Consider the following 14244-nt stretch of genomic DNA (forward strand, 5'->3'; position numbering starts at 1 on the left):
AAAATATGATTGGAGTGGAGTTTTTTTATAGGCACCCAGTGTCTTTTAAAATATGATTGGAGTGGAGTTTTTGTATAGGCACCCAGTGTCTTTTAAAATATGATTGGAGTTTAGTTTTTGTATAGGCACCCAGTGTCTTTTAAAATATGATTGGAGTGGAGTTTTTGTATAGGCACCCACTGTCTTTTAAAATATGATTGGAGTGGAGTTTTTGTATAGGCACCCACTGTCTTTTAAAATATGATTGGAGTGGAGTTTTTGTATAGGCACCCAGTGTCTTTTAAAATAACAAATTCTGTGAGAAGATTTTTATCAAATCAATTTAATTTGCAGAACGATGGTGTGCAAATGTCTAAAACCTGGATTAAGCCTGTGGCGGTATGATTGGAGTGGAGTCTAAATGTCTAAACCCTGGATTAAGCCTGTGGTTTGTATTTATTTCCTGTTTGTTTTTTCTTCTTTCTTCTTTGTAAATTGATTTTAAATTGTTATGTTTGTTTGTGTGACTCAGGCATGTTGATATTGAATTTATTTGCATCCTAAGTATTGGCTCAACATTGCAATATTATTGTGACAGGCAAGTCGGCGTCAATCGATAAAACATGATGTCATGATTGGGATATGCCATTCAGATCGAATTAATAGTCCATAGGGCCTATACGATATGGTATGTCATACTACCATTTACTGGTCATATGAATCAATCCTCCCATATCTTTAAACATCTGGCTATAGTACTGTACATCAATTCCATTGCCCTGTAGATTCTGAGTGTGTGTTTACTACCCTCTGAAACGTATGCCCCTTTGACCTCTGTGGAGGTTGTGATTTACATTTGCCCTTTTCACCAAAGATTTAGGTAGGCGTATTTTTTTTAAACTGCCGGATCTTAAAATAACACTTCTCCTAAATCAGGAAGTGTTATGGAATAAATCCGTTCATTTGGACTTTAAAAAAAGGGTGTTTTGTCTCATACAAGGGAAAATACAATGTCATGATCAGTGCTGGATGTCCCGTTTATATATGACTGCATTTGGTTAAGTGCTTGTCTGGTTGGTTCTTTAACAAAACAATACCATGCATTGAAACAAATAACATGTTGCACAATTCATTGTATCTCTATCTAAACATGATTTGACCAGGAGTTCCTCTTAAGATGAGCACATCTCGTTGTCAAGAGTGTCCTGGCCGACGAATAGGCAGCAGGTAAATGCTTTATTACAACTACAATATTCGCACATCCAGGTAAAATGACCCAGAGGGACACTAAAATGGATCCGAACTCAAATACATCTTCCAGAACATGAACTCACAAAGTTACATTAATTCACAAGTTGATTTCCTTCCTCCATTGAAAAGAAACCTGAAGTGCCCCACAGTAGGTGTAACATATTTTTTGTTGTGAACATACAGGCTGATTAATTATTATTTTCTAAGTAGTAATTTGACAGAGGTAACTAAAACAAAGGAATATTGATAAAATATAACATGTACTGTTTCTGTAAGCATTTTCATTATCCTGACCATGAGATGTTACAGGATTGACTACAGTAATTGTTCATATCTGACATTTGTTCACAAATTATTACATTTCCTTAGATTAGTAAGTACTTGGATAGTATCAATGCAACTGTACACATATTGTTGAGTAAAGGAATCCATTTCATCCAGTTCTTTAATGTTTTTAATTATTTCAGAATTATTAGAGTTTTTGAAAAAAAATCATTGTTGAGAAAACAATTAGTTTTGATTAATTTTTAAAAAACAAATTGAGATGTTAGCTGATCATTTTATTTTTTTCAGTTCAACAGTTAGAGAGACAGGGCTGAAAACCAAAGCAGCTTAATGCCCTTCCTATTTTTTGAGTTTGGGCTGACGTCAAAGCAAGCAACCACCTGGTGAGGTGCTTGAGCTCTGTGTACCACAGCATTGGTACCACTGTTCCGCCCCGTCAGTAATTACCATAGGTTGGGATAAACCTGCACAGACTGGTCGGTTAGATAACGAATCAAAGGCATGAATTCCAAATAAGAAATGGTCTCTTTATTGATTAAAGCCACAGTCAAATTAAAGTTAATGTGCTTTAATCTACAGGCCTAGGTGGCAAAGTCATTTTTAAAATGGGATGCATCAGGAATGTTCCGTATGTTTTTGAATAAACTAAAGTTTGTTACTCATGATAACTCATCAATCAGTGAAAGGTTTTGGATACATTTTTATATTCAAAAGTAGTTCAAGTTTGACAGCAGTTTCTTTCCTTTGTTGGTCATTGTAACCAACATCAGTGTTTTTTATTGTTTTTATTGTTGTTCTCGTGGTTATTTCTGTTAACCACCTTTTGTTTCAGTGTTTTTTCTTTTCTATTTCTTTATTGGTGTAGTATTTATTTCCCCCAGCGCACTGACATAATGGATTGACAGTTATCACCATCGCCATTAGTTCAACCCTTACAAACAGCAAAATACAAAAATGCTTTGTGAAACAGCTACTGAAATAGCTGATTACCCATTTCCGTATATTTCGCTGCATTTTAGTTCGTTTCATGTCTAAAGACAATAAATATTCATCATAAACACTAGTACTATCCTTTCACCAAAAAGGAAACCAAGTACAGTATGTTGAAAGAAAACAACAGTGCCTTCGGGAAAGTATTCAGACCCCTTGACATTTTTCTATATTTTGTTACATTACAGCCTTTTTCTAAAATTGATTAAATAGATACAAATATCACAGCATTCTACACACAATACCCCATAATGACAAAGTGAAAACAACCTATTTACATATGTTTTTAGACCCTTTGCTATGAGTCAAAATTGAGCACAGGTGTATCATGTTTCCATTTGTCATCCTTGAGATGTTTCTACAACTTGGAGTCCACTTGCGTTAAATTCAATTGATTGGATATGATTTGGAAAGGCACATACCTGTCTATATAAGGTTCAATTGTCGGTAGAGCTCCGAGACAGGATTGTGTCGAGGCACATATCTGGGGAAGGGTACCAAAATATTTCTGCAGCATTAAAGGCCCCTAGGAACCCAATGGCCTCCATCATCCTTAAATGGAAAAAGTTTAGAACCACCAAGACTCTTCTTAGAGCTGGTCTTAGAGCTGGTCGCCCGATAAACCCGATGGCCACTCTGACAGAGCTCCAGAGTTCCTCTGTGGAGATGGGACAACCTTCTAGAAGGACAACCATCTCTGCAGCACTCCACCAATCAGGCCTTTGTGGTAGAGTGGCCATACGGAAACCACTCTTCAGTAAAAGGCACTTGGAGTTTTCCAAAAGGCACCTAAAGACTCTCAGACTATGAGAAACAAGATTATATTAGGATTATATCAGGATGACCCCAGAGCCAACGAGATTCCGGGTTGATGACATAAAATCCTGCGACTATTTAAACATTTGAAATGGTTTCAAAACAAATGTCCTTGTTAAACTTTGACACAAAGTAGTCTGTGATAAATAGCACAATATTTTTCAAGTGCAGTCGCAAACCATCAAACGCCATATGAACAGGGTTGGGGAGTAACGGAAACTGTAAACTTTTGAAAAACTAGATGATTACTTTGAGGATTACTTTTAAATTCAGAAAGAATGTTTGTTCCACTTGAGTGTGTCTGACCACAAGTCAGAGACCACTATGATGATGGATTGCGGTAAAAGAGCAGGAATAGGCTTTTGTAGGCTACAGTCTAAGCTATGTCTTCCAAAGGTGCGACTGCTGTCGGCATCCAAAGATTATCCAACTTGAATCAACGCTTGGAGGTAAGGATGAGAGCAGTGGTGTAGTCTAAGGTGATACGGATATCACACAGTGGTGTAGTCTAAGGTGATATGGATATCACGTATTATTAATATCTACATAGCGCATTGATGTGAATCTCCTGCTCTCTCATGTAGCTATTTGAGCCTTACAGAATGTTGTTGTTCTGGATGGCTGTTCAGAAATCTAAATGTGTATTTGAACCCAATAAGGGTTGAATTCAAGAAGTTTAAGCTGCCTATCAATCATTGTTTTTGAAACCAGTGGACAGCACGCTTGCAAAAATGTACACTCTTGCATCAGCTGCATAGTGCGGATCCCAGCCTATGAAATAACAGTGGGGCTTTTATCGCTCAATCTAATTCATGCTGATAAAAAATAAATTCATAGGCCTAATGGACAGATGCTCAAACTCATACACTTTTGATCGACTTAAAGGGCCAATCTGTAGTTCCATTTTCAGATATATTCTAATCATATTATTATACAGTTGAAGTCTGAAGTTTACATACACCTTAGCCAAATACATTAAACTCTATTTTTCACATTTCCTGACATTTAATCCTAAAAACAAATTCCCAGTTTTAGGTCAGTTAGGATCACCACTTTATTTTAAGAATGTGAAATGTCGGAATAATAGTAGAGAGAATGATTTATTTAAGCTTTTACAACATTAACAATGTCTACACTGTATTTCTGATCAATTTGATGTTATTTTCATTAACAAAAGTGCTTTTAAAGCAAGGACATTTCCAAGTGACCCCAAACTTTTGAACGGTAGTGTATTTACAGTGGGTATAGAAAGCCACCACCTCCTTTCAAAATGTTCACCTTTTGTTGCCTTACAGCCTGAAATGAACACACATAAAATCAGACTTTTTCTAAGCTTTAGTTACGCACAGTAATCTACACTATCCAAGTAAAAAAAAAAAAAAAAAAAAAAAAGTGACAATTTATTACAATTAAAACTGTAAAATACCCTATTTGGATAAGTGAACACCCCCCTGAGTTAATACTTGTTGGAACCACCTTTTGCTTGATTTACAGCCATGTGTCTCTTTGAGTTAATACTTGTTGGAACCACCTTTTGCTTGATTTACAGCCATGTGTCTCTTTAAGTTAATACTTGTTGCAACCACCTTTTGCTTGATTTACAGCCATGAGTCTCTTTGAGTTAATACTTGTTGCAACCACCTTTTGCTTGATTTACAGCCATGTGTCTCTTTGAGTTAATACTTGTTGGAACCACCTTTTGCTTGATTTACAGCCATGAGTCTCTTTGAGTTAATACTTGTTGGAACCACCTTTTGCTTGATTTACAGCCATGAGTCTCTTTGAGGTAATACTTGTTGGAACCACCTTTTGCTTGATTTACAGCCATGAGTCTCTGAGTTAATACTTGTTGGAACCACCTTTTGCTTGATTTACAGCCATGAGTCTCTTTGAGTTAATACTTGTTGGAACCACCTTTTGCTTGATTTACAGCCATGAGTCTCTTTGAGTTAATACTTGTTGGAACCACCTTTTGCTTGATTTACAGCCATGAGTCTCTTTGAGTTAATACTTGTTGGAACCACCTTTTGCTTGATTTACAGCCATGAGTCTCTTTGAATACATCTCTGCACATCTAGACTTCTTGTCCTTCAGCCACTGTACGATAACTTTACACTTTGTAATATTTGCACATTCTACCTTGCAGAATTGTTCAAGCTAAGTCAAAATGCATGGTGGCCGCTCACTCTTCAAGTCATTCCACAGATTCGGGATGGGAATTAGGTTGGGGCTCTGACAAAGCCACTCAAGGACATTCACCTTCTTGTCCTTCAGCCACTGTACGATTGCTTTAGCGGTGTGCTTTGGGTCATTGTCATGTTGAAATGTGAACCATCTTCCCATTTTCAACTTCCTGGCAGAGGCCTGCATGTTCTACTCAAGAATCTGTCGGCATCTTGCACTGTCCATTTTCACTTATATCCTGACAAGCGCTCCAGTCCCTGCTGAAGAGAAACACCCCTACAAAAGGATGCTGCCACCGCCATGTTTTACTGTAGGCATTGTGTTCTTTAGGTGGAAAGATGTATTGGGTTTTCGCCAGACACATCGTTTTGCGTTCAGGTCAAAAGGTTCAGTTTTGGACTCATTTGACCACAGCACCTTTTGCCACTTGGCCTCGGATTCTACAAATGTGCTTTTTGGCAAAGCTCAAACGAGACTTGATGTGGCTTTTTTTGAGGAGTGTTTTTTTTCTTTCCACCCTCCCATAGAGGCCAGATTTGTGGATTGCTTGTGATATTGTGGTCAAATGCACACATTGACCAGTCTTTGCCATAAAGGCCTCTAGCTCCATCAAAGTTGCCATTGGCTTCTTGGAATCCTCTCTGATCAGTCTTCTCCTTGCCCAGTCATCCAGTTTGGAGGACAGCCTGATCTATTTTTTTACATTTTTTTTATTTAACCAGGCAAGTCAATTAAGAACAAATTCTTATTTTCAATGACGGCCTAGGAACAGTGGGTTAACTGCCTGTGCAGGGTCTGGGTGGTGCCATTGGGGCGGCAGGGTAGCCTAGTGGTTAGAGCATTGGACTAGTAACCGGAAGGTTGTGAGTTCAAACCCCCGAGCTGACAAGGTACAAATCTGTCGTTCTGCCCCTGAACAGGCAGTTAACCCACTGTTCCCAGGCCGTCATTGAAAATAAGAATGTGTTCTTAACTGACTTGCCTGGTTAAATAAAGGTAAAATAAAATATAAAAAAAATACGCCTTCCACTTCATAACAATGGTCTTAATTGTGCTCCGAGGGATAGACAAAGCCTTTGAAATCTTTTAATATCCATCCCCTGACTTGTGCCTTTCCACAACTTTATCTCATGGATCTTTTGAAAGTACCTTTCGGCCCATAGTGGATTCTTTGCTTTGAATTGTACTACTAAGCAGTGGAGTTCTCTATCAACTACTGCTTTTATTCTGAACTAATCAAAGTCACTACAATTGATCACAATTTGAAGCCAATTAGCTTGGTGTGTGATCTGGAAGGTGGTACATTTACAATTGCAATTCTAAGGGGGGTGGTCAGTTATCCAAATAGGGTATTTCACTATTTTACATGTAATTAATTTTAGGATTTAAAAAATAATAATAATCTCACTTGGATACTGTGTGTAAATAAAGCTGGGAAAAGTATAATTTTATTTGTTTTCATTTCAGTCTGTAAGGCAACAAAATGTGAACATTTTGAAAGGGGGTGGTGACCCATTGTATTTTGTATTTTAAAAATGTTTTATAACGTCATGTCACTAACTTAAACTGTCATTAAACAAATATGTTACAGTAGTGGGGACCTATAGTTTTTAGAATGTGTTGAAATATGTTTAATAGTGGTGGTTGAATCCTTACAGTGTATTCTACAGTTTATAGCCAACTGTTGTACAACTGAATGTGTAGTTAAAATTAGTAAGGTGTACATTGAATGTGTTTTTTAATTAGATATTGTTCCTATGATGTATTTGTGAAAATTATTAGAATCAAACCTTTTTTGGGGGGGGGGTGTATATATCACTCATTTATTCCAAGACATAGCAGTGCAGACGTCTTTTGTCCTCGTCTTGTCGTGTCCTGTATATATATATATTTACAACTTTTTTTCACATACCTTTTTATATATATTTTTTAATTTTCCATAAACTCATCTTCAAAACACTCTCCTGCAACCCGCCTCACCAATTTATATTTATAAAAAAAAGTATTATTTACCTCAAATCTGTAATCCTCCAAGAAGTTAGCCAGAAGCTAATCCAGAAGCTAATTAGAAGCTAATCAGAAGCTAGTTAGCTTCTTTACTGGCTAATCGTTAGTATTCAGCTAACCATGGTTTGTGGTCATCAGCTATCCTTTAGCTCGAAAATCTATCGCCAGTTTTGTACGGCACAGCGCGGCTCGGAACGGAACATACCAGACCAATTTTTCTCTCCATGTCCCTGGATTTCAACCGCTAACTCTGGACATTCATACCTGGATCTCACAGCTAGCTAGCTGCTATCCGTGTGACTATCGACTTTCGTCGATTCCGGAGCAAACATCAATTATTCCGGAGCTAGCCAGAGTTCCATCAATCACTCCTGGGCTACAATCACCTATCCAGACCCGATTTACTGCCTACGCGGAGCCCCACCGGGCCTTCACAACTGGACTGCCGACGTTATCTACCCGAAGGAGTTATCCGGCTGGCTCCTCCGTCGCGACGTTACCTGAAAGCCCATCTGTGGCCCGTTAACCGTTAGCTGTCGTATCGGCTGCTATCTGAATAGACAATCGGACAATTTATTGATTTATTTTTATTATTATTTTTTTTTAAATATATTTTTCTTGGGCCTCTATAACTATATCTATTTTTTATTTTTTTGTGTGATTTGGATTAATCCCCTCTACCACACGGAACCCCACTAATCTACTGACGGAACGCAAGAGGTGGCTAATAACAGACCTCCATCCTATGCTAGCTTGCTACCGATGGCCTGGCTAGCTGTCTAAATCGCCGTGACCCCCAACCAACCTCTCTACTCACTGGACCCTTTTGATCACTCGACTAAGCATGCCTCTTCTTAATGTCAATATGCCTTGTCCATTGCTGTTCTGGTTAGTGTTTATTGGCTTATTTCACTGTAGAGCCTCTAGTCCTGCTCACTATACCTTATCCAACCTATTAGTTCCACCACCCACACATGCAATGACATCTCCTGGTTTCAATGATGTTTCTAGAGACAATATCTCTCTCTTCATCACTCAATACCTAGGTTTACCTCCATTGTATTCACATCCTACCATACATTTGTCTGTACATTATACCTTGATGCTATTTTATCGCCCCCAGAAACCTCCTTTTACTCTCTGTTCCAGACGTTCTAGACGACCAATTCTTATTGCTTTTACCCTGCAGTGCCTAGATCCACTCCTATTCCCCAGGCGCTCTCTTTTGACGACTTCTGTAACCGTAATAGCCTTGGTTTCATGCATGTTAACATTAGAAGCCTCCTCCCTAAGTTTGTTCTATTCACTGCTTTAGCACACTCTGCCAACCCGGATGTTCTAGCTGTGTCTGCATCCTGGCTTAGGAAGACCACCAAAAATTCGGAAATTTTAATCCCAAACTACAACATTTTCAGACAAGATAGAACTGCCAAAGGGGGCGGTGTTGCAATCTACTGCAAAGATAGCCTGCAGAGTTCTGTCCTACTATCCAGGTCTGTACCCAAACAATTTGAACTTCTACTTTTAAAAATCCACCTCTAAAAACAAGTCTCTCACCGTTGCCGCCTGCTATAGACCACCCTCTGCCCCCAGCTGTGCTCTGGACACCATATGTGAACTGATTGCCCCCCATCTATCTTCAGAGCTCGTGCTGCTAGGTGACCTAAACTGGAACATGCTTAACTCTGTCAATCACCACATCCTCATCGGCAGACTCGACAGCCTTGGTTTCTCAAATGATTGCCTCGCCTGGTTCACCAACTACTTCTCTGATAGAGTTCAGTGTGTCAAATCGGAGGGTCTGCTGTCCGGACCTCTGGCAGTCTCTATGGGGGTGCCACAGGGTTCAATTCTTGGACCGACTCTCTTCTCTGTATACATCAATGAGGTCGCTCTTGCTGCTGGTGAGTCTGATCCACATCTACGCAGACGACACCATTCTGTATACTTCTGGCCCTTCTTTGGACACTGTGTTAACAACCCTCCAGGCAAGCTTCAATGCCATACAACTCTCCTTCCGTGGCCTCCAATTGCTCTTAAATACAAGTAAAACTAAATGCATGCTCTTCAACCGATCGCTACCTGCACCTGCCCGCCTGTCCAACATCACTACTCTGGACAGCTCTGACTTAGAATACGTGGACAACTACAAATACTTAGGTGTCTGGTTAGACTGTAAACTCTCCTTCCAGACCCATATCAAACATCTCCAATCCAAAGTTAAATATAGAATTGGCTTCCTATTTCGCAACAAAGCTTCCTTCACTCATGCTGCCAAACATACCCTTGTAAAACTGACCATCCTACCAATCCTCGACTTTGGCGATGTCATTTACAAAATAGCCTCCAATACCCTACTCAACAAATTGGATGCAGTCTATCACAGTAAAATCCTTTTTGTCACCAAAGCCCCATATACTAACCACCATTGCGACCTGTACGCTCTCGTTGGCTGGCCCTCGCTTCATACTCGTCGCCAAACCCACTGGCTCCATGTCATCTACAAGACCCTGCTAGGTAAAGTCCCCCCTTATCTCAGCTCGCTGGTCACCATAGCATCTCCCACCTGTAGCACACGCTCCAGCAGGTATATCTCTCTAGTCACCCCCAAAACCAATTCTTTCTTTGGCCGCCTCTCCTTCCAGTTCTCTGCTGCCAATGACTGGAACGAACTACAAAAGTCTCTGAAACTGGAAACACTTATCTCCCTCACTAGCTTTAAGCACCAGCTGTCAGAGCAGCTCACAGATTACTGCACCTGTACATAGCCCACCTATAATTTAGCCCAAACAACTACCTCTTTCCCTACTGTATTTTATTTATTTATTTATTTTGCTCCTTTGCACCCCATTATTTTTATTTCTACTTTGCACATTCTTCCATTGCAAATCTACCATTCCAGTGTTTTACTTGCTATATTTTATTTACTTTGCCACCATGGCCTTTTTTGTCTTTACCTCCCTTATATCACCTCATTTGCTCACATCGTATATAAACTTGTTTATACTGTATTATTGACTGTATGTTTGTTTTACTCCATGTGTAACTCTGTGTCGTTGTATGTGTCAAACTGCTATGCTTTATCTTGGCCAGGTCGCAATTGCAAATGAGAACTTGTTCTCAACTTGCCTACCTGGTTAAATAAAGGTGAAATAAAATCAAATAAAAAATCCTAAATCCTTATACTACTCTCTATATTGATTTCTACCTTTTACCTCTTACTTCTTAATATCTTATCACTATGTACTATGATGTTTTTTTTATTACAGTACTCTCACTCAGATTTCCTTATACTTATACCATAGTCACCCCCATTTATACTCACTGTTATCACACCTCATAATAACCAGTGTCATAACATCCACCTTTGCTGGAGTGTATATAGTGTGGTTTGTTAATATGTTGACATGTGTGCCATGGCTGAAGTCAACCTAACCGCTAACTGATCTACTCCTAACAGGAAAAAAGAACAGCCTACTCCTCCAGAAGTTCCAGAAGGATCTGAACGCTGGGGTATTCAACACACAGGAGAACGAGATATTGAGGCACATAATCCATCAGGACAGGGAGATGGTGATGATGGTGGACCGCAAGCAGTCGGTCACAGGGATGTCGGTCACCGGGATGAATTCCACCCCGATATCTGGAAATTCCATGATTAACTCTCCTGCTCAGCAGCCCTACACCACTGCCCTGGGCACCAACCAGTTTCAGCAGTCATCCGCCCATTTAACATACAGTGCTTCGGGCGTCATTGCTCCCTCTGCCGCAGCCACCGCCCGCATCCTGCCAGCCTCGACCCAGGGTGTCTACCCTGTCCCCAGTGTCTCCAACAGCAGCCTGAACTCATCCTCGCCTGTCCCCCAGACCCCCCTCTCTCTCCAGCAGCAAGGAGCTATCATGTCCCCAGTATCCTGCAACACGGCTGTGTGCAGTCCACCTATGCAGACCCCTGGGCTGGCAGGACGCAGCTTCCAGTATGGCTCGCCCACTACCTCCCAGCTCTCCCTTTTCCAGCAGCCGCTGCCTACTGCCCTACCACCCCAACAACCACTACCACAGCAACCACAACAGCTGCCCCAGCAAACAGGAGGAGCTGCAGCCTCCTTGGCAACACAACAACCACAGCAGCAGCAGCAGCCAACACAGCAGCAAGTCCCTTCACCTCAGAGGAGTGACATTCTCCACAAGGGCAGCCATACTCTCCAGTCTGGAAGCCTGAGTCAAGATGTACGCCACCTATCTGCCTCCCAATCCTCCCTGCCCCATGACACATCCCTGGGGCCCAGAGCGCACCCTGGAGTGTCCGGGGACTTCCTGTCCTCCATCGTCCTGCCGGTGGCTGCAGTCCAGGGGCCAGGTATGCAGAGCGGTCTCCGCACCACATTGCCCCAGAGGGTCAACCTGTTCCGCCAGATGTCATCGGGAGCATTGCCCCCGGTGCGAGCGGCATCCTCTACAGCCCAGCACAGGGATTCCACAGGTTCTAGAAAAGATTCTAGAAGAGATTCTAACTTAAGCAGTACAGAGACCGACCAAGATAAGATGCGGTTCGCATCAAATTTATGATCCCATTTGACTTTTTTAAACTTCTGTTTGAATTCACTTTTAATGGAGATACAAGAAAAAATAACCTCATAGAATTCATGTACAGACTACCCTTGTATTATATTTTAGACACATTTTCTTCCTAAACTTAAGAATGTATATTAAACAAATATATATCAATATTTGTAAATCCAACTAGAATATTTGGCAAAGACTATTTAAAAGCTCTAGTATATAAAACATGAGTATTCCTTTCCGAAAAATATAAATATACAATGTATGGATGTTTTCTGTTTGTTTGTTCTTCTCTGTTTTTGTAAACTGGAATACGTCGTGATGAATCCTGACTATTTCTATTTTTTGTTTTGTACCTGCGAAAAGAGGAACAAATATCATCTCATACTACGCAGCTTTGTCACCACTGTGGAATAACTGACGCAAGCGAACCTTGAAACTGTCAAAAAGCACACACTAAATCTGATAACAAATTAGTTAGTATTACTTCCTACAGCAGTTCGGGTCCAAATGAAATAAATATAATTGCTGCTTTATTTTTATTTTTGGAGAGAAGGATGATGTGTGGGCGAGGGATGGATGATTCTGTTTTTTCTATTCCTAATTTCAGACAGTGATAGACGGTATGTAATGTTGCTTAAAAAACGGTGTACATTTATAATAGACTGTGATATGAAGATTATCTATATGTGTCTATATGTGTGTTGTAAATAGTTTTATAGATCTAGTATTTGCAGATACTGTGTGGTGCATTCTCAATCATAACAGTATCTTACTTCTTTCAGGAACCTGGATATCATTTATATGTGGAAAAAAAGTGAACAAGTGACAGCAATACATATGTTCATTCGAGATAAGAAAACCTTAATGCAATAGCTAGCACTACTTGATACTGAGAAATGCCTGTTCTGAAGTCAAACTGAGAATCCTTATTTGTCTGTATAGTATTTATGTCCTTGTTTCATAATTCATTAAAAAAAATATTAGGGATAGGCGTCCCGTCAACGGGACAGTTGTAAATAATGCAGCACCTTGTGTCACGATCGCAGACTTGAGAGAAACAACAAATGTTGGTACATATAAGTGTCTTATATCGGCTGAAAGCTTAAATTCTTGTTAATATAACTGCACTGTCCAATTTACAGTAGCTATTACTGTGAAAAAATGCCATGCTATTGTTTGAGGAGAGCTCCTAACAACAAAACACTTTTCACTACGATAGGTTTGATATATTCACCTCTGAAGGTGACATGTGTACTTACATTCTGAAATCTTGCTCTGATTTATCATCCAAAAGGTTCCCAGAGATAATATGTCCTTTTGTTAGATAAAATCGTTTTTCATATCCTAAAAAATATCCTAGCATTTCCACACATTCAAGTTGCAAAGAAGGAATCTGTGAAAATCTAACACTAAACGTTGTTTCAACCAGTCAAATCACATGTGTATGTATTCCCTAGATGTCCTAGAATGTAACCAGACTTCACTGTAGTATTTCTTATATCCTATTGGACACCAAATTTGGTCAGAGAGCGAAGCCTTCATGGCATGCCGATGACGCGGGCGGTCTTCACTTGAACGACTCTAACTTTGTCAAATAAGCACCAATCGGGGTCAAACAAAGCTAGCTAGATAGCCAATCTGCTACGGGAGTATGCGGAATCCTCGTATCTGTCACAAAATGTTGCTGCTATCCTTGTGCAGAAAAATGTAATGTTAATGTAAATGTCTCCTACACGATTTGCCCAAATGTACCTGGGTGGCTTCACACTGAATGTCATGTAGTTCACTCATACTTCAAGTTATCCGTCTGAAACTTTGCACATACACTGCCGCCATCGTGTGGACACCATCGGACTTCAACCAGAGCGATGGCTAGATTTCCGACCTTTCTGTTGTATTTCAAAGATGGTGGTAGTAAAAAATAAATGGTTGTTTTTTTCTTTGTATTTTCTTCTACCAGATCTATTGTGTTATATTCTCCTACATTCAATTCACATTTCCACAAACTACAAAGTGTTTCCTCTTTATGCTACTCCATCTTTGGAACAATATTATTTCTAGAGATGCTATATATGATTTCAATAAAATGGATAATACCAATAACTTTTTACCAATATATTCATGCTACACAATACAGAAATACCTTCTTAAAGTATACATGAAGTT

The 14244-nt window shown here is 39.8% G+C and overlaps 1 protein-coding gene across 1 annotated transcript in view; it reads left to right on the forward strand.

Annotated features, from left to right (window-relative positions):
• LOC109868709 (potassium/sodium hyperpolarization-activated cyclic nucleotide-gated channel 1-like) overlaps nt 1-14024 on the forward strand; it is a 185814-nt gene extending 171790 nt beyond the window's left edge. The window contains exon 8 of the mRNA XM_020458430.2: nt 10973-14024. Coding sequence (XP_020314019.2) covers nt 10973-12081 — 1109 coding nt within the window. The 3' untranslated portion in view covers nt 12082-14024. The remainder of the gene's footprint in view (nt 1-10972) is intronic.
• The last annotated feature ends 220 nt before the right edge of the window (nt 14025-14244 follow it).

The sequence above is a fragment of the Oncorhynchus kisutch genome, linkage group LG23 (assembly GCF_002021735.2).
Source record: "Oncorhynchus kisutch isolate 150728-3 linkage group LG23, Okis_V2, whole genome shotgun sequence".
NCBI lineage: Eukaryota > Metazoa > Chordata > Actinopteri > Salmoniformes > Salmonidae > Oncorhynchus > Oncorhynchus kisutch.